At 48.4% G+C, this 24,102-nt stretch overlaps 2 protein-coding genes across 2 annotated transcripts; one reads left to right on the top strand and one right to left on the bottom strand.

The window, feature by feature from the left end:
• Positions 1-2,035: 2,035 nt before the first annotated feature.
• Positions 2,036-3,627, bottom strand: LOC149346903 (uncharacterized). Its single transcript, XM_089585467.1, has one exon. It carries the CDS (start codon positions 3,592-3,594, stop codon positions 2,407-2,409), a length of 1,188 nt encoding a protein of 395 aa, XP_089441593.1. The 5' UTR covers positions 3,595-3,627; the 3' UTR covers positions 2,036-2,406.
• A 2,638-nt stretch (positions 3,628-6,265) lies between these two features.
• LOC149346902 (uncharacterized) lies at positions 6,266-10,163 on the top strand. The gene has a single exon (XM_089585466.1). The coding sequence runs from the start codon at positions 8,993-8,995 to the stop codon at positions 10,154-10,156; it is 1,164 nt and encodes a 387-aa protein (XP_089441592.1). The 5' UTR covers positions 6,266-8,992; the 3' UTR covers positions 10,157-10,163.
• The last annotated feature ends 13,939 nt before the right edge of the window (positions 10,164-24,102 follow it).

The following is a 24,102-nucleotide window of genomic DNA, read 5'->3' as shown; positions in this document are numbered from 1 at the left end:
TATTCGCAAAATTGTTCAACAACAGCTGTGGCTTCTTTAATGCTTTCTTTGTTTGCGCATAATACGGCGATATCATCCGCGTAGGCCAAGATTTTTATTTCTGCCTCACGTACTCTATATCCTGTTATGCGTTCATTGTTTGCAATTGCCAAACATAGCGGCTCTAGGTAAGCCGCGAACAGCAAGGGCGAAAGAGGGCATCCCTGCCTCACCGACGAGCGAACGCTCAGGCTGTCTGTCAGTTCGCCGTTTACGATGATTCGCGTTGAGCAGTCAGTGTACGCCATTCTGACGCCTTCAGTGATAACGCAGCCTACGTTAGAATGCTCTAAAATGCAGAGCAGAGCCTCGTGCGAGACACGGTCGAAGGCTTTGGCCAGATCAAGCTGCATCATCGCAACGCGCTCGTCAAAGGCGTCACAACACTCGAGGACCGTTCGCGCGACATGCACGTTTGTTGCAATGCTTCGGCCTTTGATGCCGCAAGTCTGATGCGGCCCTACCAACTTTGTTATAACGCGTTGAAGTCGTGTCGCTAAAACCTTCATAAATATTTTGTAGTCCACATTGACAAGGGTTATCGGGCGATAAGACCCTGGCAAGAGACGTTTTGCTTCATCGTCAGTCTTTGGTATCAGCACGACGTGCGACGTTGTGAATGATAAAGGAACTCGCTTTTTGTCGTATGCCTCAGTGATGACATTGTGCAAAATCTGAGCAACCGAACAGTTGAAGGCTTTATAAAAGGCAGCTCCTAGGCCGTCAGGCCCGGGTGCTTTACCAAGGGACAGGTCATCTATTGCGCGTTCTATTTCACTGACGGTTATCGGTTCTTCCAGTTGCGTCTGTACTTCTTCGTCCAGCTGTGGCATAAAGGGAAGAAATTCTTTCTGGAAGCTGTCTTTCGTATCACGTGGGTGTCCTATCAAGTTCCGAAAATGCTCGGCCATCACTGTCTTGATAACCTTTTGGTCAGTCGTGATCTCGTTTCCGTTGGCAAGCTGCCGGATTTCTTTCCGACATGCGTATCTTTTTTCGTCGGATAGTGCGCGCTTTGTTGGCGTTTCTCCCGCCCACAGCTTCTCGGATCTTGCTCGTACAATTGCCGCTTTGTATCTTTCTGTGTCTATAGTTTCGAGCTGTGTTTTCACCCGCCTTATTTGTTCAGTACATTTACCGGGCTGAATGTTTTCCATGCTTATCAAGAATTCTAGTTCCTGGCGAAGTTTTGTTTCGTTTTGTTTCTGGTTGAACTTAATAATGCTGCTTCTTTCGATGGCTATTATTTTAACTCTCTGTTTAAACTCTTCCCATTCAACTCCGAACTGGTTTGGCTCCAGTGTGAGCAGCTTCTCTAATTCTTCCGTTACTGCGCTAACAAATGCATCATCTTCCAAAAGCTTCACGTTAAACTTCCAGAGGTTCCAGTTGAAGCGACTTTTGTTTTGCCTTCTTCCAAACGTTGCAGTTACCAAGCAGTGGTCACTGAACTGGACTGGTTGCACTTCATATGCTGCACATGAAGAAACCAGTTCGGGTGATGCGTATAGTCTGTCTAATCTCGCGTGGCTGTCACGCTGAAAATGGGTATACTGAGGACGTGTACCATTCGTAAATACGCTACCAATGTCTTCTAAATCATAATCATGCACCAGGGCACTTAATACTTCTGCGCTCTTGTCCCGAACTCGTGTGCGTTTAGCGCGATCATCCATTGTACATACGCAATTAAAGTCGCCCAACAATATCAACACTTTGTGACAGTTAAGGTAGGCTTCAACACGTTCAAAGAAAGATCGACGCTCGGTCTCAACGTTGGGTGCATAGACACAAATGACACGGAAAGATAAATCATAAACAGCAAAATCAACAACTAAAAGGCGACCACTTTGGCATGACAACACTGACTGTACACAGATCCCCAATTTATTACGGATGAAAAGGGCGCAACCACCTGATCCACCATTCGCATGACAAACGCATACATCGAAATGAGTACGGAAATTGGACACCATTCGGTCGGTCAGTTCTTGGCTTTCGATTTTCGTCTCCTGTACGGCAACTAAGTGTAATTCTTTATCAAGAAGAAGGCGGCTTAACTGACACTGTCGCCTTCTTGCACCTAGCCCCCGGACATTTAACGTTGCTACGCGTAGCATTTCCCCGAGATTAAGAGCCATGGTAACACAATGGAATGGTGCCCATCCCCGGAAAGAATTCTCGCTCTCCAGGTCTGTGTGCCCATATACACACCGCAAGTCTGCCAACAAAATATACACTGAGGCATGCAGGAAGAAGCTTGGTGCCAACAGCACCTTGCCTCGACCCGAAAAGAAAACGGCACATCGACACAGCCATAGAGCTTAGAAATCCCCCCGTTCCCATTATGACGAAGGCAACACAAAGCTACGGAGGCGGTTTACCCGCCTGCCGAGAGTCGACCGGAATGTTCGGTCGCGGCTTGAACGACGCCCGCCTACCTGGCGTTTTCTGCGGCGGCTCGTCCCCGCCGCTTTCGTCCCGCTGCTGCAGCATGCTGATGGTGTCTTCATGCGTCCGCTTCCCGGCTGCGGGACTCGTTGATTCACGGGACGTGTCCATGTTCTCTGCCGCGGTGTGGTCGTCGCTCACGTGCGGTTCAGGCTGCTTTTTTTCCACGCCTTTCGGCGTAGCCACGACGTCCTGGGCAGGTGGTTGTTGCTGTTCCGCGGCGCTTGCCACAACGACAGGTTTCTGCGTAGTTTGCAGTTGAGCCTGAGTTGCCGTTGGCAAATGCGCTGCTTGTCTGCCTCCCGCCGACGATAACTCCTCGACGTCCGCTTCATCCATTAGCAAGTCGGACGTATCCTCTTTGCTCCCCAGTCCGGTGACGCTGGCATATGTCCGCTCGCACTGGCTGTCTTCGTGTCCGAAGCGCCGGCAGGCACCACACCGTGGGATGCGGCACTCGCGGCGAATATGACCCGTGCCGCGACAGCGAAGGCAGAGCGGAGCCCTGCCCGGCACAACCACGAGGGCCAGCTCACCTGCAACACTTAGCTGATGGGGCACATCGTCAATTTGCACTCCAGCATTCAGCTTCAGTGTCACGAGCCTGGTGGTAGAGCCCTTGTCGGTCACTCCTTGGACCCGCCAACGCTCGCGGGCAACTTCAGTGACTTTGCCGAACGGGGCGAAGGCGAGGCGTACGTCCTCATCCGGTACACTGTGGAGAAGCCAGTGCACCTTCATGCGGACGTCCCTGTTGGCCGGGTCGATGACGAGGCAGCGCTGCTTCTTCACTTGCAATTCACCAATGCTGGCTAGCTTCTTTGCCGTTTCAGCGTCCTTGAACGTGACAGCCCAAACATGGCTCATGCGGTACGCCCCCAAGGCGATAACCTCGGTGAGCACCGACTGTTGAGCGAGGGCGTCACGGAAATCTTCTACCCGGTACGGGCGAGCACTTACGTCCGCGTGCAAAAAAACTGTATTTACAACAAACGGACCTGTAGGCAAACTGGGCAGAACAACCTGGTACTCACTATCAGTTGACATAAACCTGTTTCCGCGGCCAGACATGGCCGCTGTAGCCGCTCCAACGGAGCCCGTCATCACACGTCCGTTCGCTTCGGCGCCCGGAAGTGGAATCGCCACTATACTAACGAGGAGAGGTGGAGTAAAGAAAAAGAAGCCGCTGGCGTGTGTGCGTGTGCACTCGCAGAGGGTAGAGAACATCCCAGTGATAACAAGGGTGACGTCATCAAGTGGCCGTGTGACGCACCCAGCTAACCGAGCACAGCCACTTCATACAATCCTACATATGTAGTTCGTCTATATATATATACAGGGTGTTTCATCTAAGACTTTCTGCAATTTTTAAAAATAAGCTATTTGAATTAGATGCGCGCTTTTTCTGGCATAGCATTGTCAGTGGTGTAGTACATCATAATGCAGCTAAGACGTGCTAACTAGCAGACTGGTTAACCAATATTTAATAGTTAACTTTTAAACTATTACCGTTGGGCTCCTTAATTATTGAGAGGCATGTCGCCCACCGTAAGTAATGTCGATATCCGTTTTTAGAATTTCGAGAACGCTATTATCCTCGGCGCTGTGGCCCAACAAATTTTGGCTATTTCGACGAGTTAGGTTCACTGGAGAGGTTGCTTTGCCTGCAAGCTTCTCAAACCGCATGTATTTTGGCGCGATGTAGGCGAAATTTGTTGGGCCACAGCGCCAAGGGTAACTGCGTTTTCGAAATTCTAAACACTAATATGGGTATTACTTATGGTGGACTACATGCCTCTCAATAATTAAGGAGCCCAACGGTAATAGTTTAAAAGTTAACTATTAAATATTGGTTAACCAGCCTGCTAGTTAGCACGTCTTAGCTGCATTATTATGTACTACACCACTGACAATGCTATGCCAGGAAAAGCGCGCATCTAATTCAAAAAATTCAGGGGGCACTTTGACTGTCTAAAGTGCGTAGAGGCGAAAGCGTTTTCCGCACCACTTTCAGTGCTTCCGTGGCACTGGTGGCGTCACATGTAATTGAGTACTAATTACTAAGTGATGACAAATCACTAATTAATGGTTAATTACTGATTAATGCCTGAATACTATTTAACTGCTAATTAAGCTTAAGCTTAAGCTTCGCCTTAGGAGTGGAACGCGACAGCGTGTTGTAGCGCTGCCAGGGAGTCCACGGAACGCCACCACCTGTTCGGCGCGATGCCTTGCCGTTTCAACGCAGCGGTTTTTGAGGAAAGGAAATGGCGCAGTAAATCTCTGTCATCTCGGTGGACACCTGAACCGCACCGTAGAGGAACGGAGGAAGTGGGAGTGAAAGAAGAAAGACGAAGATGGCCCGTAATGAAGAAAATGAAAATTGTATTTGAGGAAAGAAAATTACGCAGTAACTGTCTCACATATCTCGGTGGACACCCATCAAAATTCAGGGGGGGGGGGGGGGGGTGCACTTTTTTGTCCTAAAGTGTGGTCACTGATGTGTGGTTAAGATGTTAAGCTTCGCCTCTAAGAGTGGAACGCGAGAGCGTCTTGCAACGCTGCCAGGGAGTCCATAGAACGCCATCGCCCATTCGCCCGTTCTACGCCTCGCTCGTCGGTAAATTGGTTTTTGAGGAAAGGAAATGTATTTCTCTCTCATATCTCGATGGACACCTAAACCTCGCCGGACGGGAAGGGAGGAGGATGACAGTGAGCGAAGACACCGTATTCACTAGACGTGCCTTTGTTCATTCCAAACCATCGAGCTGGCATGGCGGAGGGATTCTGCTTCCGGCCACGCCAGTGAACGGACGCAGGATGCAGGGCTCCGATGGAGCGGCTTCAGCGGCCGTGTCAGGCCGCGGTGACAGGGCTAGTCAACAGGAAAATACTTACCAGGTTGTTTTGCCAGCACTGCCTACAGGTCGGTTCGTTTTGAATACGGTTTTTTTGCACGCCGATATCAGGGCCCGCCCGTACCGGGTGGAAGATTTCCGCGACGCTTTAGCAGAGCAGTCGCTGCTCCCCGATGTTATCGCTATGGGGGCGTATCGGATGAGCCACGTCTGGGCCGTCACTTTCAAAGATGCTGAAGCGGTGACCAAGATTGTTAATGTCGGTGAGCTGGTAGTGAAAAAAGGCCGCTGCTTGGTGATTGACCCGGCCAACCAAGATGTGCGACTGAAACTTCACTGGCTGCTACACAACGTGCCAGACGAGGATGTTCGGGCTGCCTTTGCGCCGTACGGAAAAGTGACGGAAGTTGCCCGCGAGCGCTGGCGCGTGAGTGGTATGTCAGAAAAAGGCTCGACTACTAGACTCGTCACGTTGAAGTTGAGAGCTGGCGTGAAGCTGGACGACCTGCCGCACCAGCTGAATGTTAGCGGTGAGCTGGCGCTCGTTGCTGTACCGGGCAGACCACCGTTGTGCCTACGCTGTCGGAGTACGGGGCACATCCGTAAGGAATGCCGAGTCCCGCGTTGCGGAACCTGCCGACGGTTCGGCCATGAAGACGGACAGTGTGCCCGCACTTACGCGAGCATTACCGGCCCCGGCACAGGAGTAGACAAGTCTGAGTTGCTGATGGACGAGGCTGATGCGGAAGATGCAGCCCGTGCAGACGGGCAACCAGCAGCGAGGGAAGGGCCGTCGCTTACGGTTTTGACGAAGCAGAAGGCGACGTCAAGTGAGGTACCGGCGAGTGTAGTACAAGTTCAGAGTGCCTTTCAACAGAGTGGCGATGGCGCGCCGAAGGGCGCGCCAGAAGCCGCGGCCGAAGCTCTGGACAGCGCTGAACCTGCCAACACCGAAGGCACGGACTTCACTGAGGAGGCTGGCACCCTAACGGCTGGAAAACGCTCCCGCGAGGAAAGCGCCGGTGAAAAGACGCATCTTGATGGTGGCAGCGACGAACCGCCGTCGAAGGCCCCGGGAATCCGGCGTCCGATGTTCAAGCCGCGGCCGAACGTCATGGCCGAGACAAGGCAGGCGGGGAAACCGCCTCCGTAGTTCTGCAATGTGCATTTGTGCTGTTTTTTTTCTTGCTTTTCTTTTTTTTTCCTTGTTGTCTTTTTTTTTTGGTGGGGAGTGGTACCCATCAGACTGTGTGCACGGATCTGGATCTGCTGGCGAAGGAATTACCCATGGGTTCCCGACGCCTGCACGCGGATATCTGGAAAGGCGACACCGTACATGCACAGTGAGTTTAAGAAGACTGCTCGGCTGACTATGAGGGGTACTGTGGGACTCAAGTCTCCTTTTCATAGGGCATGGCGATGAAACTAGACACAGCTTTACATGTAGCAACTTTGAATGTGAGAGGCCTTGGTGCACGACGGCGTCAGTGCCAGCTTAACCGCCTGCTTGCTGAAAACGCGCTTGACATAGTTGCAGTCCAAGAGACTAAGATCGAAAGTGAGGAATCCACTGATCGCATGGTGTCCACCTTTCGTGCAGCCTTTAACGTTTGTGTTTGCCATTCCGTTGGCACCTCGGCTGGGTGCGTATTATTTGTCCGAAATAATTTAGGCATCACTGTCGAGTCGGTTTTTTCTTGCCCTAGTGGACGACTTATTGTTGTTGATTTTTCTTTTTCCAATTTATGTTGGCGCATTATATGTGTGTATGCTCCAAATGTTGAATCTGAGCGTTTTGATCTCTTTACCCGTTTGGAGCCCTGCCTTGTTTGCGACCGAGTGTTGTTGCTGTTGGGAGATTTTAATTGTGTGTGTGCCGCTAATGATCGAGTGAAGGGTACGCCTGTGCGTGACAAGAGTGCTCAATTGCTTCAATCTCTGGCTTATGATAATAGCTTAGAGGATATTGGCAGTATATTTACCGAAGGGAATCGACCTCAGTTCACTCATTTTCAGCGTAATAGTCATGCCAGGTTGGATAGAATTTATGCATCCATTGATCTCGTGTCTCTTTGCACGAGTTGCAAAGTTATACCTGTAGCTTTTAGTGATCATTGCCTAGTGATCGCAAGTTTCGGCATAAAGCAAAGAAAAACACAATTTAACTGGAATCTCTGGAAATTTAATGTAAAGCTTCTAGAGGACGAGGAATTCGTAACTGATATTGCGGATGAAATGCAGAAGCTGCTTGAGGAGCGACCCAGCGTTGTTGCGGTTCAGTGGGAAGATTTCAAGGAGTGGATAAAAAGAAGGGCCATTGAAAAAAGTTGCTTGAAGCGATACGAAGAAAAACAGGAAGAAAAAGCAGCTCGCGAGCAACTGCAATTTTTAATAGGCATGGAAAGCTCCGAGCCTGGGAAGTTTTCTAAGGACCTAAGGGAGGTGAAAAGCCTGCTCGAACGCTTAGACACTGAAAGGTATAAAGCTGCCGTTATACGCGCAAGGACACAGAAACTGTGGGCTGGTGAAACGCCGACGAAGCGAGCTTTGTGTGACGAAAAGCGTTATGCTTGCCAAAACGAAATCAGGCAGATAAGGAACGGAGATGAAGTCACGAATGACGCTTTTACAATCAAGCAGCTATTTGAAGAGCAGTACATTGAGCTTCTTGGACATACGCGTGACATGAATGAGGCCTTCCTGGTTGACTTTTTGCCTCTCCTGCCGAGACTTCAGGACGAAGTGAAGGAGCGTCTTGAGCAGCCCATAACTGCAAAAGAAACAGAGACTGCAATCGAAGACCTGCAAGCGGGAAAAGCTCCAGGACCTGATGGAATAGGGGCCGAATTTTACAAAGCATTTAAGCCCACAGTCGCTCAGTTACTGCTACGAGTTCTAGATGAAGCTTGCGAAAGAAAACAAGTGCCACTCTCATTCACCACGTCGTACATAGTGCTGATTCCGAAATCAGATGTCCCAGAAAAGAAGTTGTTGGTGGGAAATTATCGCCCGATAAGCCTCACCAACGTGGACTATAAATTGTACATGAAGGTTTTAGCAAAGAGATTGCAGAGCATAATTACGAAATTGGTTGGGCCGCACCAGACTTGCGGAATCAAAGGTAGGAGTATCGCCACAAATGTGCACGTCGCACGGACCGTGCTGGAATGTTGCGATGTGCTCGGGGACCGCATCGCTATGATGCAGCTAGATCTGGCGAAAGCCTTCGATCGCGTTTCCCATGATGTCATTTTCAGCATTTTGGAGCACGCTAATGTAGGCCGTATTATTGCAGAAGGTGTTAAGATGGCATATGCAAACTGCACCACGCGCATGGTGACCTCACAGACAGGATAGCAGTTCATTCGTCAGTAAGGCAGGGATGCCCGCTATCGCCTCTGCTGTTTGCCGCCTACTTGGAGCCACTGTGCTTAGCTATCATCAAAAGTGAGAGCATCACGGGCTTTCGATTGCAGTCGACTCACGTCAAAATCCTTGCTTATGCGGACGATATTGCGGTATTCTGTTCAGACAGAGGCAGCATTACTGAGGTGATCAGCACGGTGGATAAATTCTGCAAACAAACGGGGTGTCTCATAAACTGGGACAAAAGCTCTGGCTTTTGGCATGGCGACTGGGAAGCGATGCCTGAACACTTTTCCAGGATGCGATGGTCGTCTTTGCCGACGCAATATCTCGGCGTCCCCTTAGTGCATTATCGCGATGCAAGTGAACACTGGAATGAAGATACGTCAAGGGCGAGGGAGAAAGCAGATGCCTGGAAAGGGAGGCAGTTATCAATGTTTGCGCGAGCCTCCGTCTGCAATCTTTTCCTTGTATCCAAAATATGGTATTTGATGAATGTGCTGTGCGCATCTCGGGCCAGTATTCAAAAGATGCATCGAGTGTTTGCTGTTTTTATTTGGTCGTCAAACTGGGAGAGAACCAGCCGTACCAATTTGTTTCTTTCAGTGAAAAAAGGAGGCCTCGGCCTTGTGCATTTATTTCTGCGTCAAGTTGTTTCGCGTTTTTTCTTTCTCCGAAATCAAAGGGATAATTTTCTTATGACTGTTATCCAAGTGCGGTTGCAGAGACTTCTTCCTGAATTTGTCGTCTCATCTTGTGCGAATATGTGTGGCACTGTCAATGGGTACATGCGAGAAGTTGTACTCTCTTTTAGGCTGCTCCATGTGCGATTTTCCCTTGATTACTTATCTAAAGTATCAAAGCAAAAGCTGTATAAGGATCTGGTGGACACCATGTTACCGACCCCAATCTACCGGTTACCTTATCGTGGAGGCCCAGGGCACGATGTATTAAAGAGAGTTAAAAATATGCCTGTGAACCCATCTACGAAATCTTTTTTCTTTAAATTGCACTCGAATACACTTCCTGTTAAAACGTGGCTGCACGAAAAGGGGATTTTTGTCCCATGGACCACAAACTGTCTCTTATGCAAAAAACCTGAGACAGTAGAACATGTATTTCTGGACTGTTGGGACCCCATTTTCTATTGGGATGTGCTACAACGAACAGTCAAAAAAGATTTTCCCCTGGACCCCTACGGCATCAGATTCCTGCCAATTCAGAATGAAGCAGGAGTACCGTATGATTTAATCATGCTTCTGGGCCTCCATAGCCTTTGGAGGACACGGATGCAAGTGCGACACGCGGATGTTAACGTTCGCTCGGTGCGCGAAAACTTTATTGAAAGTGTTGCGAGCTTGAGAGAAATGTACCGAGCACAAGCTGACCCACCTGAATGGATTACTGTTTTTGATGAACTGGTCGCATTGAGAAGATTTTAAGCCCTGATACGTCAGCCGAATTAGGCTGATGTTTTTATCATTTGTACATTTTTGTTTTCATGTCACAGACGGCAATAAAGAAAAAAAAAAAGCTGGCATGGCGGAGTGGATAGCATGCTCGTCTTGCACTCCGAAGACCGGGGTTCGATTCCCGAGCTCGACCAATTTCTTACTAGGTTTTATTTATTTATATGGCCTGACTAGAGAAGTTAATTAGGCTAATTGGGTAATTAAGCAATTAACTAAGCTCAGTCCCACTTACTTGGAGCATCACTATATGGTCCCTTTAATTGGTTGCATGGTTACTAGCCAAAGTACAATTGGCCCCGTTTGAAATTGGCGCACTGTGACGTCACGACCGTTTCGACCAACTGAAAAGCGTGACATTCTCTGTCGACAACTGCTGCTTACAACGATGAGACATTAAAGGCTTTCGCCTTAATAGCGTATTTTTAAAAATTGCAGAAAGTCTTAGATGAAACACCCTGTATATATGTATATATACGCGCCGCTGGCCTATCTCCATGGGGCGTCAGTTTTCTCAACATTCGTGCCAAAACTGTGACGAAGCCGTTTGTCGTACAGCGTTCCGGTTGGTGTCATATGATTTCTCCTTGTATTCAGCTTCAGCTTACATGTGTTGTGTCAAGTTGAAGGCTAGCTTGCGATAGAGAATCCGACTGACGACATGTGCACTTTCAATTGCATGCCTTCTTAGAATTTCGTACCAAAATTGTAAACAACCGTTCGCCGTCCAGTGTTCCTTGGGGTGTCATACGCGAGTGCGTTTGTGTGTGGTTGGTGTTACACATCGCGCCACCGGAAATGGTGCATGCAGATAGTGAGCGTACTACCTGCGGCGCGCCACACTAATGCATTTTCATTGCCGCACGCAAGCAGTCTTAAGTGTCCCTGCCGAAATTTTTTTCCTCTTGTTTTTGATAACTGCGCTTCAAAACTGTCACGTGACACTCCCTTCTGACTTTTTCTTCCTCAGTGACGCTAACCTTCGGCCGTGCCATTGCGCAACTCATAAGAATGCTTCCACAAAATGAGACGCAACGTTAACTTTACGCTTCTTCATTGAGCGCTCAAATACGTTTAACGGCAATAATTTTGTACTTCTTTAAGCACCCTGATCGTACAAAACGTTCCCCGTATGCACTGTTCCATTTTCATACTAATGGCGGCCATCGTGGTACTTGTTCGAACCACGTCATATAAAAAGTCATCGTTGCCACGTTAGCACGCCATGTGTTCGGTTCGCAGAGCATTGGCAACGCTACAAAGCAGAGCTGCCGCAGTGGCTTACACCGGAACTAGCAAGAAAATGGAGAGAGCATGAACGGAAGCGAAGCCGCTCTTTTGTCATATGAGTCAGGGGGTAATTAACTGAGAAGGATCCGACTTGCGCGCTCGCCGTCGCGTGACATGCAACCATTTGTGTATTGTTTTATTTTTTGGTTGGAAGGAATAGGCGCTGTAACTGCCTCAGATCTCGATGGACACTCTAACCGTGCCGGAAGTGAAGCGAGGAAGGAGAGGAGAAAGAGGCGCCGTTGAGAAAGTCGCACCGCAGTGCCCAATGCGTTGTGCTTTCCACGCGCCCAATTACACTCCATATCGCGTGCGCTGTTTTGGCATTTTTCTTCTTTACTCTCTCTTTCCCTCAAGACAATAACTTGTCGCCACAGCTGGCGTGACGTCACAGCCGGTCTCCCCCGCAGTTGGCGCCGCATGCTTGGAGGCAGCGTATTAGCCCTGTGATTGCTCTGCGGGCCAAAGACAAAGAGAGTGGGAAAGGGAAGAGAAGAAGGTTTCTAGTAGCACGTGGACAGGACCAGATGGTGTTCCGATTGTGTTAATAAAGAAACTGGCAACAAAACCTATGCAAACACTAAGAGAGGTACTGAGCAAAATGATCATGGATTGGAAAGGCCCTGATGGATGGCGAGTAAGCCGGATGAACATTATATGTAAGGAGCCGCCGCGGTGGCTCAGTGGTTATGGCGTTCGGCTGCTTACCCGTGGTTATAGCGTTCGGCTGCTTACCCGGTGGAATTTTGGTGGAGGCGAAATTCCACAGGCCCGTGTACTGTGCGATGTCAGTGCACGTTAAAGAACCCCAGGTGGTCGAAATTTCCGGAGCCCTCCACTACGGCGTCTCTCATAGCCTTAGTCGCTTTGGGACGTTAAACATCCACAAACCAAACCATGATATATAATGGAAAGGGGGACAACGCTGACATAAAGATCTACCTTCTCATGATGCAGATGATGCGGATTATAAAGGACAGACAGCAGGCTTGAGTGGAAAACGAGGGGGCACTGGGGGAGCTACAAAATTGGTTCCAGATGGCGTATCGCGATAGCGTTATTTGGGCCGCCGTCGCTTACAATGACCTGTGATTTATTCACTGCTCTTTACGAAGCAGTCATCCTGTTTGACCCGCAACAGAATCGGCACATCATGGGAGCAGATTGTGCAACTGTATGTTAACGGAATTCCGTTGGTGTCGCATAATTAGCATTCACAGTGAAGATCATTGCGTGATAGCGGTTAGCTTTCATGTGTTTACACGAATACTTTTAAAATTTTTGCAATTATCTGCAATTGTAAGGTAGATCGCGCATGCATTAAATTGTTTGCCCCCACTGTGCCCAGAATGGTCCTCCTGTACTGCGTTAGAGTATGCACGGAATGATCGCACAAGTATTGCGTTAATATTGCGCGAAATGATGTACTGAAAATGCCAGCTGCACTGTCTGAGATAAACTTAAGTTACAGTTCTAATGCGTCGACACACATCATCTATATTGTACGGAATGCTGTAACATAGATATTTGTGTATTTTGAGAAATTTCTCTTTTAAACTGACGGTAACAGAAAGGATATGTGTGTCAATAAAACCATCGAAAATTTCTTCTTTGTTCTCCGTACGTCGGCCCAACACTGCGGTTACCATTGCTGAGCAGCAGCACAAGCAATTTTAAAATGACTTAATGTTATCACGCATAAATTGATTTACGCGCAGATGTGTAATCTTATATTAAATATTAGCTTTTTTTTGTGGAGTTCATGTCCTGAATATGTGTTGTACCTACAAGAGATGCCACACTGTGCGCCTGCCACGTGGTCTTTAAAGAAAGACTGAAGAAAAATATAAGTTGGGTTGTATCGATAGAATGCCGCGGTTCCTAAACAGAAAATTACCACTCATTCTGAAAACAAAGCTCTTGTATGGTAGAAGAGAGGAAGAACTAGAATGCAGGTATCGCCGCCACTGGCCAATCTCGCAAGTACAAGCGTGGTGACGAAATAGGGGAAAAGTAACCACGGATCACTGAGGCTGACAAACGTGCATGAAGCTTGCTTGTGGCATTGAAGCGTAGACGTTTTGCTTTGCAACCATTAGCTCACTTTTATCACAGGAGGAAGACGGAGAAAAGACAACCTGAATGTTGGAAGTCAAAGAAAACCTTTAATTGGCGGCGCGACAGGTGGCCAGCTGAGTGTTGGTGTGTTTTGGGATGCTTCGTGGCTATGCGTGCCGCGTGGTTTCGTTACGCGCCTCGATTTACAAGGGCGGAGCAGCAGAGGACTCCCAAGTGACCCTCTAAGTGCTCCGCAGACCGAGTTCGTGCAACGGCACGCAACTGCGGCAAGGGAAAACAGCTGTGCATAGCCAATGTTCAACGCGCCTCCACGTTAGCTAACGGCTTCAGCGTACCAAGACGCTGGGCTGCATAACCAGCCCTACAAGGACTAGTATTACATAATTTAAATATTCCCGCACGTGCCAGTCTTTGCACAGCAGTCATGACGATGGCTCGGCGATGACAGCGAAGCTGCTGACTCCTCGGCGCTAGGAATTTCTTGCCAAACCCGCTGCCACAACCCTCAAAAGCATCGCAGACTATGCGGAGATGAGGTCGCTTCTTGAGATTGAGCGTTTGCATCAATCAAGGAGAGTATAACCAGGCATGTGCACTTTATTGCTCTGCTCATGTCCGTACACTTCTTCATATTTAATCGCAGTTCTATTGGGTTCTTTTCTGAGTATACAAGGGGTTGGTTTCCATCTCGTACTAGTAGCCGGGCCGTTGGTAGCAAGATTTATTCTGTCAAAGCGCACTTCTTTTCTGTAAAGAGCACTTCTTTTCAAGGAACACGACGGTCGGCCTTTGGGGATTTCATATCAAACATATACGTCCGCTTTGACCCGAAATTCAGGGAAAATAGAGGGGTCAAATTCGGGAGTTTGATTTCACTGTATTAGATGGAAGCCTTGTGGGTCTTGTGTGAGTTTCTGACTCTTGTGGGTGGGGCCATGCTTTCTTGCGTGGACTGTTCCCCTTACGTGTTTCTTGGTTAGATGTTTGGGTCATTGGCTTTGTCTCAGGAGACTGATTTTTTACAACCCAAGCCATCAACAAATTCGCAAGACCCCTCCCCCTCTCTCTTCCTGCCTAGCTGTTGCCAATGTTGGTTGTCCGAGATTTTCCTGGCCGCGGAGGATGTGTTCAGATCGAAGCCCTCCAGCACTCGGTTGCCCTGCAACAACAGGTCCAGCCGGGACATGCGGACCTGTACCGGAACATACCCGACAATTCTGGACAAAATCATTTTTGACCGGGAAGGAGTTTATGAACGTATTTTTTTATATATTGTTAGATTTCACTATAACAACAAATACGTCCGCAGATCTCCCAACGGTAGGCTTGCATTGTTTTGCTACTAACGTTCTTGCAATCGTCAAATGCGTTCCCCATTAGTTATCTATGGCAGTCTTAAAGGGGCTGCGAAACACTGCCTGGGGGGATACCGGCTATACCCCAGGTGGATTCTTTATGTCACACAGATGCTGACTTAGAAAGAATTGCAGGAATCAATGCACAGGAACGGGAGTTATTCAATGAAGAAATTTCAAAACACAAGCAAACAAAACGCTGCCCTCAACTCGATTTTGGCGGCGCTTCCCACTGCTATTTCACTCTCCCAATGACGGCACCTGGCGCAACCAATCAAAACAGCCTGCCAGAGCACGTCGCGGATGTTTGCACTCCATGGTTGCCTGCTCTCTGTAACTCGTTTTTGCTTAGTCTGGCAGCGTTGTTTCCATGCCAGAGTCCCTGGTGGTGTATTTTTATTTTACTTGCTTTGCAGGGCTTCTATCCAAGACAAACAAGTTGGTTTTGTTGATCTAATATAAACAGCAGACAGGTGACAAAATGTGTGTCTATTTATTGACACAATTTGCGGTACATTTACTGGTCAAATGTACTGCATGTACTGGTCAAATGTAGCTTTCCTTTGTAGCCGTATGGCTGCGCTCGGGTGGATGCCAATGAGTAATTACTCCCTTATTAGTACATTTACTGTTTGTCCAATCATCAAGCTCGCGCCAGGTGATGTCATATCCGCTGCTAAAACCCGCCACTGTGTGGGGACACCATCAGAGCCATGAATTTGTTTTTGGGAGGACATTAAAATATTAAAAAACGGAATATACGCGGTGTTACCGACGCTAATAGCACCATTGTTACTCACTGTATGCGATCAACAGGCAAAACAGTCAACTAAGATTGGGTTTCTGGGCCCCTTTAATTGCTCCATGTGAGCCATGGAAAAAGCTTAAATGAAAGATTCTGCTACATATCGGAAGAATGAACTATTATTTTCACTATTTCAACATAAGTATCTTACAGTTTTCCAGTATTCAAAATTTTTGCACAACAATGTTGAATATGAGTGTAAGCCTACCCAAGGCCCTCAGATCCCCAACAGCAGTGAAATCCGCAATTGCCCGGTCAGCGTGTCTCAGGTATCCTGCAACCAGCATCGTTCAGAACGTGACTGCATAAGCCGGGCACAGAGGAATGAATACCTTGTGTTTCGTTTCTTTGCCTCCTGTCCCCGTCCTTCGGAGCAGTTTCTAATGTTCCTCGAAAATGAACCAACTAGCCCGCAAGAACGTCTTATTAAAGTTCACTGAACACTTGTGCTATGCCCTCTACAGGCAAGAATGATTGCCTGCTTTCCAGAGAAGCCTATAGCTCAAGGAATGGAGCTTCTGATGCGGCGATGCGACTTCCGAGACATCCTCCATAGTCCGAGAAACAAAAAAAAAAGAGAAAGAAAAATCGAATGCACAGCCAGGAAATGCTGCAACGCTTACGTATTATTCGTACCACTTGCAGAGAGTCCTTGACGTATTCCAGGACGTATTAAAAAAAAATGTTCTCAGCAGCACAAGACACAGGGTTCCAAGCAGCGCTGTGACAAAGCAAAGTGGCAGCGCCAATCCCTTTCTCTGACGCATCACAGGATACTTTTGCCGGCTTTCCCTGGTAAATAAGCATTGGTAGAATGGATTTTTCTCTCATGTTCTTGCATAACTTTTTCCCTTCGCTCACCTGCTTAAACAGCACCTTGCTTCGGCAGTATTCTATATAAGCTCTCCATTTTGAAATGGACATTTCGCGTCCTTCTGGTGGTATGCCATCGGTCACTCAGATATACCCGTTACTTTAACGGAATACTGAAGCAAAATCTTAAAATTGAACAAAAAGGCTGAAAATAGATTCTCGGAATGTGAATATGCCGAAATCACTTCGAATATTTTTCAGCGGATGGTTTTATTTTCTATGTTTTATGAACGAGCGCCAAGCCCTCTCGGCCGGCGCGAGGTGAAGAGCGTGACGTCATGACACCCTTGTCCGACCGGCAACCGGTCGCGTCACTCGAAGCGCGATGTCTCACTGCAGTTTGGGTAGACCAAGCGATAAAGGTGCGTTCACACTTGAACATTCGGCGGCGAGAGTGAGCGGAAATCGCCACCGCGGCAGCGATTCCGCCGAAGTATCCAGCGGAAAGCCCGATCGGTCAAGGACTGATTTCTGCCGCCGGAACAAATTCAGCCGATTCTCATCTGCCGTGAGTACGAAGTTGCAATCCCACGGAGACAAATATGGCGGCGCCCTTCGATGTATGACACCTCGCTTCGGACTGCATACGTCGTTGTTACTGCCTACTTCAGCGCGTTCAATGGCCATAAATGGGCCACCGGTCTTTCGCTTCGTCTCCTGTCGCCCATAAGAAAACGTACCAGTAATAAATTTGCTTTATTTTTTATTTAGAGTGACGATTCTGACCCCTTTAGGCTTACGAGGAGCGTCGGTTTGTTGACAACAATGGTTTCCCTCCTAACCACCAGATGGCGCAACTTGTCTAAGCATCGTGGCGTCTCTGTTTTAACACTGAGAATGTTAGAAATGGCGTAAGGTCCGCAAAAAATAGCTGCATTTAGCGTACGTAAGCGAGCATGCGGTTATGGTATGTACACAGCATCGATTAACATCTTGCCATATCTGTGTACGCCGCGAGCAGACGACACACAGACGCAAATCTGGAAAACCCGCGAGTAGCGATGGCAATCGTACTCCTGCGGGAACAGTTGCGCACGGGTGTTATGACGTCTAGTCGCAGCTTCCACAGGCGGCCGCCATGGTGCAACGATACGGCAATAAATCGCGAAAAAAACGTGCTATCCGCCTTTTTTCGCTAAAATGCTTGACGCATTTATCAATTTTAGCAGTCAAATTCTGGTTTACATGTAAAAGAGCCGCTGCAAAAGTTTGGTTCAGTATCTCTTTAAAGCGTCTGTGAAAGTGACCCGGCCATTGGCAGGTTGGCGACCGAAATTTACCATTGGCTGAAACTGGATGCAGTATGCAACCAGTGGTGAGGTGCATCGCAGCGCTCTGTCAACAGCAGGCGATAGGACCTGCCTGCTTTCTGTCATTGGCTGCGATATGCAGATAACGGTGAAGCCCGGCCGCCTTCTACCTAATGGTCGGGCCGCTTTCCACAGATGTTTGAAAGCCGCGGGTATATCTGGGTGAGCAATGACAGAGAACTAGATGGACGCCAAATGGCCATTTTAAAATGGACAGCTTATGGAGTACGGTTCCCGGCTGATTATAACTCTTTAGAAGGAACAAAACGCCTGAGAAGAAACAAAGGAACTTTACGAAAAAATCCTGCTCCTGAATAAACGAGTAGAAACACGTCACCTGAAAGGCCGTCGTTGCCCGATTAGTAAGCCTTGTGTTCAGTCCGCAGAGCAACGACTGGCTATAAAGAACCGTACCCAATGCTGGAGACGGAGGGGCCCTCGGGTTGTCTGATTCGTTTAGACCCGCAGGTCCCGGCTCAGATGGACGGTGTCGAACTCCGTTATGGAGGAAACTGTACAGCAGGTTTATTTGTACATATTTACAGTCAGGATAGGAGTGCTTCGATCACAAAACAACATCCCGTTAAATGCGCTTCGTATTCCCCAGATCCCTTACTGGGGAATAAAGTTTGGAGAACGATGTCCAATGAGGTGGGCAGTTGTGGACACCGCTGGTACCACCCACGGCCGGAGGCGATGCTGATGCTCTGTCGCTCTCTCGCAGCTTGATCGATGGATGGGGGTAGAGACTGAATCATGAAACACTGTTGTATCAATTTGACCACTGCGGCAAGTCTTCTTTTCGTTGCCTCCGTGGGAAAGGAATTTCCCGCAGTCTCCCAGCAGCTGAATGAACGTCCTGTCATGACTCAGCTTACGAATCGCGTTTGAGCACGGTGGCGGCAACAGCAGCGGAAATTTCGAAAGGTCGTTTGACTCCACGATGACCCCACCAAAAATGATGACTGGCTGGGAAGTGGCCGATAGAGTTCTTCCCACGCTCGGCTCGGTGCGAGCGACCTCCCCTTTGGCCCTTCAAGAAGCGACCGACGATGGAGAGACGACAGGGGAAGAAGGGATTAGCCGCGTCTGAGAGGAGCCGGCGCGAATCGGAGGGAGCCAGCCGCAGTGGCGGCGCCAGCGTGCCCCACCTGTGTTCGATAGACACGTGCTGCTTGCAGTGATGTCGCACCGCAGTGCGAAGGAGCTGCGGACTTGCACTCCTCCTCGCCAGCTCCCACGCGTGGAATCTGCAACAGGTGCCTCAGTTTGCTGTGCTGTGCCAATTTGTGCGCCGTGTAGAATTGGCCACCGCCTGGTGAAGGGGCGGTACCTTAGGGTATTTAACCGGCGCCCTAAGCGAGAACGAACGCTTTGGGCCTTGGCGACAAGGCTCATCCAGTCGGTCGACGCTATGAACTCCTAATTTTTTATTCTTTGCTTTTCTAATCTTCAGCATGTAAATAAGTTTCTTAAAAGTGCCATTAAACCCGCTTGTTTTTCGTTTCCCAATCTCCGAAGCTTCAGCAGTTCCTCATCCCGGACGAGCCCCCAGGATGCTGCAACCCGAGCAGTGATAACTGCTGGCAACGGTGGGATGATGCCACACGACTTATGATAGTCCTCATACTCGCCCGTCGGATGTCCGAAACATGAGACCTTTGTCGAGGACACAGCCGTCTTTCAGTTAACAACAACAGCTTGACCTTTCGCAGCTCCGCTCCGTCCGGCGACCCGAGTGCGGACTCGGCCGCCTGACGCCGCCGCCGTCGCCGTTGGTACCGCCGCTGCTGCCGTCGCCGCGTCTTCCGTCGCTGCTTCCGCCGCTGCTGTCGCCGTCGCCAGTCCTCGCCGCATCTTTGCGTCACGACGACGTCTTTGCATGAATCACGTGCTCCCAGATTCGTGTTCTGCGATCCTAACACCACCCCGGCTGCTACGGCAGTTATCAAGACAGTCGAAAGGGAGGGCCGCCTCCTCCAGTCTTGAAGGCTCCAATGCGCCTGTCAGCAGCATGTACAGCGCAGGCATTGCTATCGCGTTGCGACACAACAGAGCCGGTAGCAAGTGTGATTTGTCACCGTTCAACCGCGCCATATGAAGCGCGCTCTCTTTTCCGCATTTAGTCTAATTTAGACTTCTCTTTACGCCCTCCCGTCCGTTACGGCGCGGCGGCGGTTTCCGCTCCAAGTCAGACGTCACGCGTTTTATCTAGAGCTCCTCCCTGTTCCTGCCAGTTGGAGTGAGGACGCCCCGTGACCATCTTCTTTGGAATATGCGCCGTTGATCCTCAAGGAAGCGAATCGTCTGAAGACCTCCTGCAGGACAGTGTGCATTGAGTACACCGGGTCCTCCAACGGCAACGGGTGTGCATCAGGGCACGGCAAACAGGACTGCCAGCAGCCATTGGCGAACGGTGAGCTTGATCAACAATTCTGCACCATAGGTGGTGTTGGCTTGACGCAACATTTGGATTCACTGGAAGCTTTTCGGTGTCACTACCAGCACTGCTACATAGATATAGACAAATATACCGCCGCCGTGGTGGCTCAGTGGTTATGGCACTCGGCTGCTGACCCGAAAACCGCGGGTTCGATCCCAGCCGCGATGGTCGAATTTCGATGGAGGCGAAATTGTACAGGCTCGTGTAATGTGCCATTTCAGCGCACGTTCAAGAACCTCATGTGGTCCGAAATTTCCGGAGGCCTTCCCAACGGCGTCCCTCATAGCCTGAGTCTCTTACCCTTTACTTTGAAACAGTTTCGTCTCACCAATGGTAACATTTCAACCATATCTTCTAAGAGATTGCTCTAGTTGCCTGTGTAATGTCTTCCACTTTTTCGTATTGTTCATTCCTGTTTCAAGTTGTGTTTTTATTGCGAAAGCAATACTGCTAGCACTTTTCTGCCGTCGGAGGAGGTCGTTCCTTCGCTCCGGCGCAGCTGCGGCGCATGACCACGTGACAGCGTGACGTCACGACCAAAGGAGAGCAGGAGCCCCAACTCGTCTCTTCGGCCGTAGTCGTTCCTTCGCTCGGCGCGGCGGCTACCACGTGACGGCCTCCTCGACCCGCCGCGTGATGGCGCTCGCTAGGAGAGGATAAACGGGGCGTCGCAGGCGCGCCCAACTCATCTCATCGATTGAGGCTCATTAATGTAATCAAGCAATCTAATTAATAATTTATTTAATCAATTGATTAAAGTAATTGTTAAGGTTAATTATTAATTAAATTAATTAGCTAAATTCATCGAACTGAATAATTAAATTAACTAACCTCATTAATTTAATTGATTTTATTCCGTGCCGAAGAAGAATCTATGAGTAGTGCGGAGCGATATAATCACAAGAGAAGAAACGCCGGAACAGAAAGAAGAGCGGCTTGCTAAAAGAAGAGTGCAGTATACAGCCAAGAAGAAAGAGCAGAGCATTGTGGTGATTCGAGACGGTGACATCGTGGCTCACCGACGTGAAGAACCAGAGATAAGAGTTGGCGAATTCGAGTCTGCTACGCGTGAATTCGAGAAACGAAACTACCAGCAGAACCTGTTTGCCTCGTTTACATCGGGTAAACAGGTCGTTGTTTTAATGAGCGTGCAAGTGAACATTGACGAAACTTGCGCAACAACGAAAGGAGCTTCCTGGTTGACCACTGCAAAAGCTGTTCTAATTGCCGTCCCGAATTCGAGAAAACTAGATTTTTGAATAGTGGAAAAGATAAAACTGAGAGGGAGATTGTTGAAGCATATTTCATCGAGAAAGCTGGAAACAAATGCGTTAGCAGGCCTTCCATTATTCTTAGCAGCGCCGAGACGTCTTTCATAGAAGGTTTTTTGTAGATCGCAGATTATTGGTTTTGTGCTCTTATTTCGTCCTTTCTTTCGGTGTTTTACAATTTTTAGATTCTTAGACGCTAAGACGACTGTTCTTCAGGAATGACCTTCAGTTTTTATCACTTGACGCTAGGCGCTGTATCTTCAGATTTCATCCTTCCTTATTTTTATTGTTGATCATGTTTTTTCCGGGTTACTGTTGGTCATCTTTGTTTTTCACGTGGTTTTCTCATAGTCGTTCGATTCTTGCTCTTTTTCGTCTCCATCACGCGTTTCATGATTTGTTAGTGTGGACTTGTCATGCCCCAGTGCCTTGTTTCTTTTTTCTTTTGCCTTGCTATGATGTTGTTATTGTTTCTGCTGCCCAGAAGAGAAGTTGGCTTCCCAAGCTCTGTTTAGATTAGATTCTGTAGTGATCAGCGATACTTTGTTGGCAGTGTCCGCATGAATTGCCGTTTGATATGTACAATGTTTGCGCATTTGTTGATATGGCTTGGTTTTGGTACAAAAGGCAGGCTTGGTGCAATAAACCCCAGTTGCAAGTTGGCGTCAGTCCTGTCTTTTGTGTGCCTTCTGTGTCCCCGTTTCTTGCGCCATTACCAGTTTTTTCTTTCAGCATGAACCAACTCGCCCAAACCAGAGTTTTACTTAAGTCATCCTTAGCTATCATTAACTATCATTAATAGTTAGATGTTTCTGGACGTTTCATAGACATTGTGTCGAACATTCTAGAGAGTTCCACCACTTGACAGGTGAGTGACAGGAGATGATGGATGGCATTAGAACAATGGTAAAGACCAATTAACCTCGTTAACTTTTCTAGTCAGACCACGTAAATAAATAAAACCTAGTAGGAAATTGGTCGAGTTGGGGACTCGAGCCAGGGTCTCCGGAGTGCGAGACGAGCACGCTAACTACTCCGCCATACCAGCACGATGGTTTGGAATGAACAAAGATGCGTCTTGCTAATACGGCGTCTTCGTTCCCTCCCATCTTCCTCCCTTCCCTTACGGCGAGGTTCAGGTGTCCACCGAGATATGCGAGAGATACATTTCCTTCCCTCAAAAATCAATTCACCGTCGAGCAAGGCGGAGAGCCGGATGGGCGATGGCGTTCTGTGGACTCCCTGGCAGCGTTGCAAGACGCTGTCGCGTTCCACTCTTAGAGGCGAAGCCTAACATCTTAACCACACATTAGTGACACAAGCAGCAACACTGCGCCTAAGGCTTTCGCCTCACCGTACTTTTAGGTCAACAAAGTGCCCCCGCTGAATTTTTTAAGTGTCCGCCCGGGCGTGGTGCGGAAAGGCGTTGTACGATCACTTTGCTGCTGGTGGACGAGACGGATGGTTCGAGCGTTCCGATTGGCGCTCCCGGCAGTGCCGCCCGTCTAATCGCCTGCAGCGGTACAGGCATGTGTTTGTAGTGAAACACACAGATATCTTGCGGTAGAAATTACCCGAGTTAATTGCGGCGTATTTGAGACATATCCGTTGCGTCAACGTTTCTTTTGCTGCGGGATTTTCGTCGAAGGTAAAAACGTGGTCGGCTGTGATGGCACGGATCTCGGTTTCCAACTACTTGGAACAGGTAAAATCGGTTGTAATTAAAGCAGTTCCGCATTTCACAGAACAGTGACAATGCAACAATAGTGATTTATTTTTGTCATGTTTTTCAGGCCATTATTAAAGCCAAAATAGAAATAGCACTATATGGCTGCAAAGGGGCTTCAATGGGCTAAAGTGCATTGCTCTGTTCTGCACAGTGACAGCGGGCCATCAAGTTGTGCTTCAGCATTCCTTCCTGAGCTCATATTGCAGTTGCACAAGGCAGAATTCAGTGTCGAAAACAAGTATTGGAAGTTCTGCTGAAGGCTATATCATTTTTGCCATGTACAAAACAAGCTACCATATACTCTGTGCACCTCCAAAGAATTCTCAAATATTTATTTATTTATTAATATAGCTGTGAATGTAAAACAAAATGGGTTCTTTTGTATTGCCATTCTCATTAATATGAATATAATGGGATGTCGGCGCCAGTAAACTGGATTACAGGTAGAGTAAATGCAACAATCAATTTAGAGGGTTTACATGGCAACAGTTCCTGGCTTGGGCTGAGAAAGAATACTTGTACAATCAGCGAAACAGGATACAACGGCCATATTATCTGGTTATCACGGGCAAACACTGACATCTCAAGCAGAATTGGTAAAATTGGATTACCAGTATGGGAGCTGTGATGTCGCACAATAAAATGAAATTAAAAATAGGCCGTTTAAGTATGTGACAGAGATATATGCACATGTTTTCTGATACAGCTTTAAAGCAATGTTTAAAGTCATTTTCACTGATCATGAATGGCTTAATATAAAGGTG

Source organism: Amblyomma mixtum, chromosome 4 (assembly GCF_055824585.1).
Source record: "Amblyomma mixtum isolate Tamu chromosome 4, ASM5582458v1, whole genome shotgun sequence".
Classification (NCBI taxonomy): domain Eukaryota; kingdom Metazoa; phylum Arthropoda; class Arachnida; order Ixodida; family Ixodidae; genus Amblyomma; species Amblyomma mixtum.
Note: the sequence above shows the minus strand (reverse complement) of the source record. Positions and strands in the feature narration are given on the sequence as shown.

Bases quoted from the DNA above. Each gene is read 5' to 3' on its own strand.
- LOC149346903 (XM_089585467.1), bottom strand. From the start codon at position 3,594: ATGACGGGCTCCGTTGGAGCGGCTACAGCGGCCATGTCTGGCCGCGGA.
- LOC149346902 (XM_089585466.1), top strand. From the start codon at position 8,993: ATGCCTGAACACTTTTCCAGGATGCGATGGTCGTCTTTGCCGACGCAA.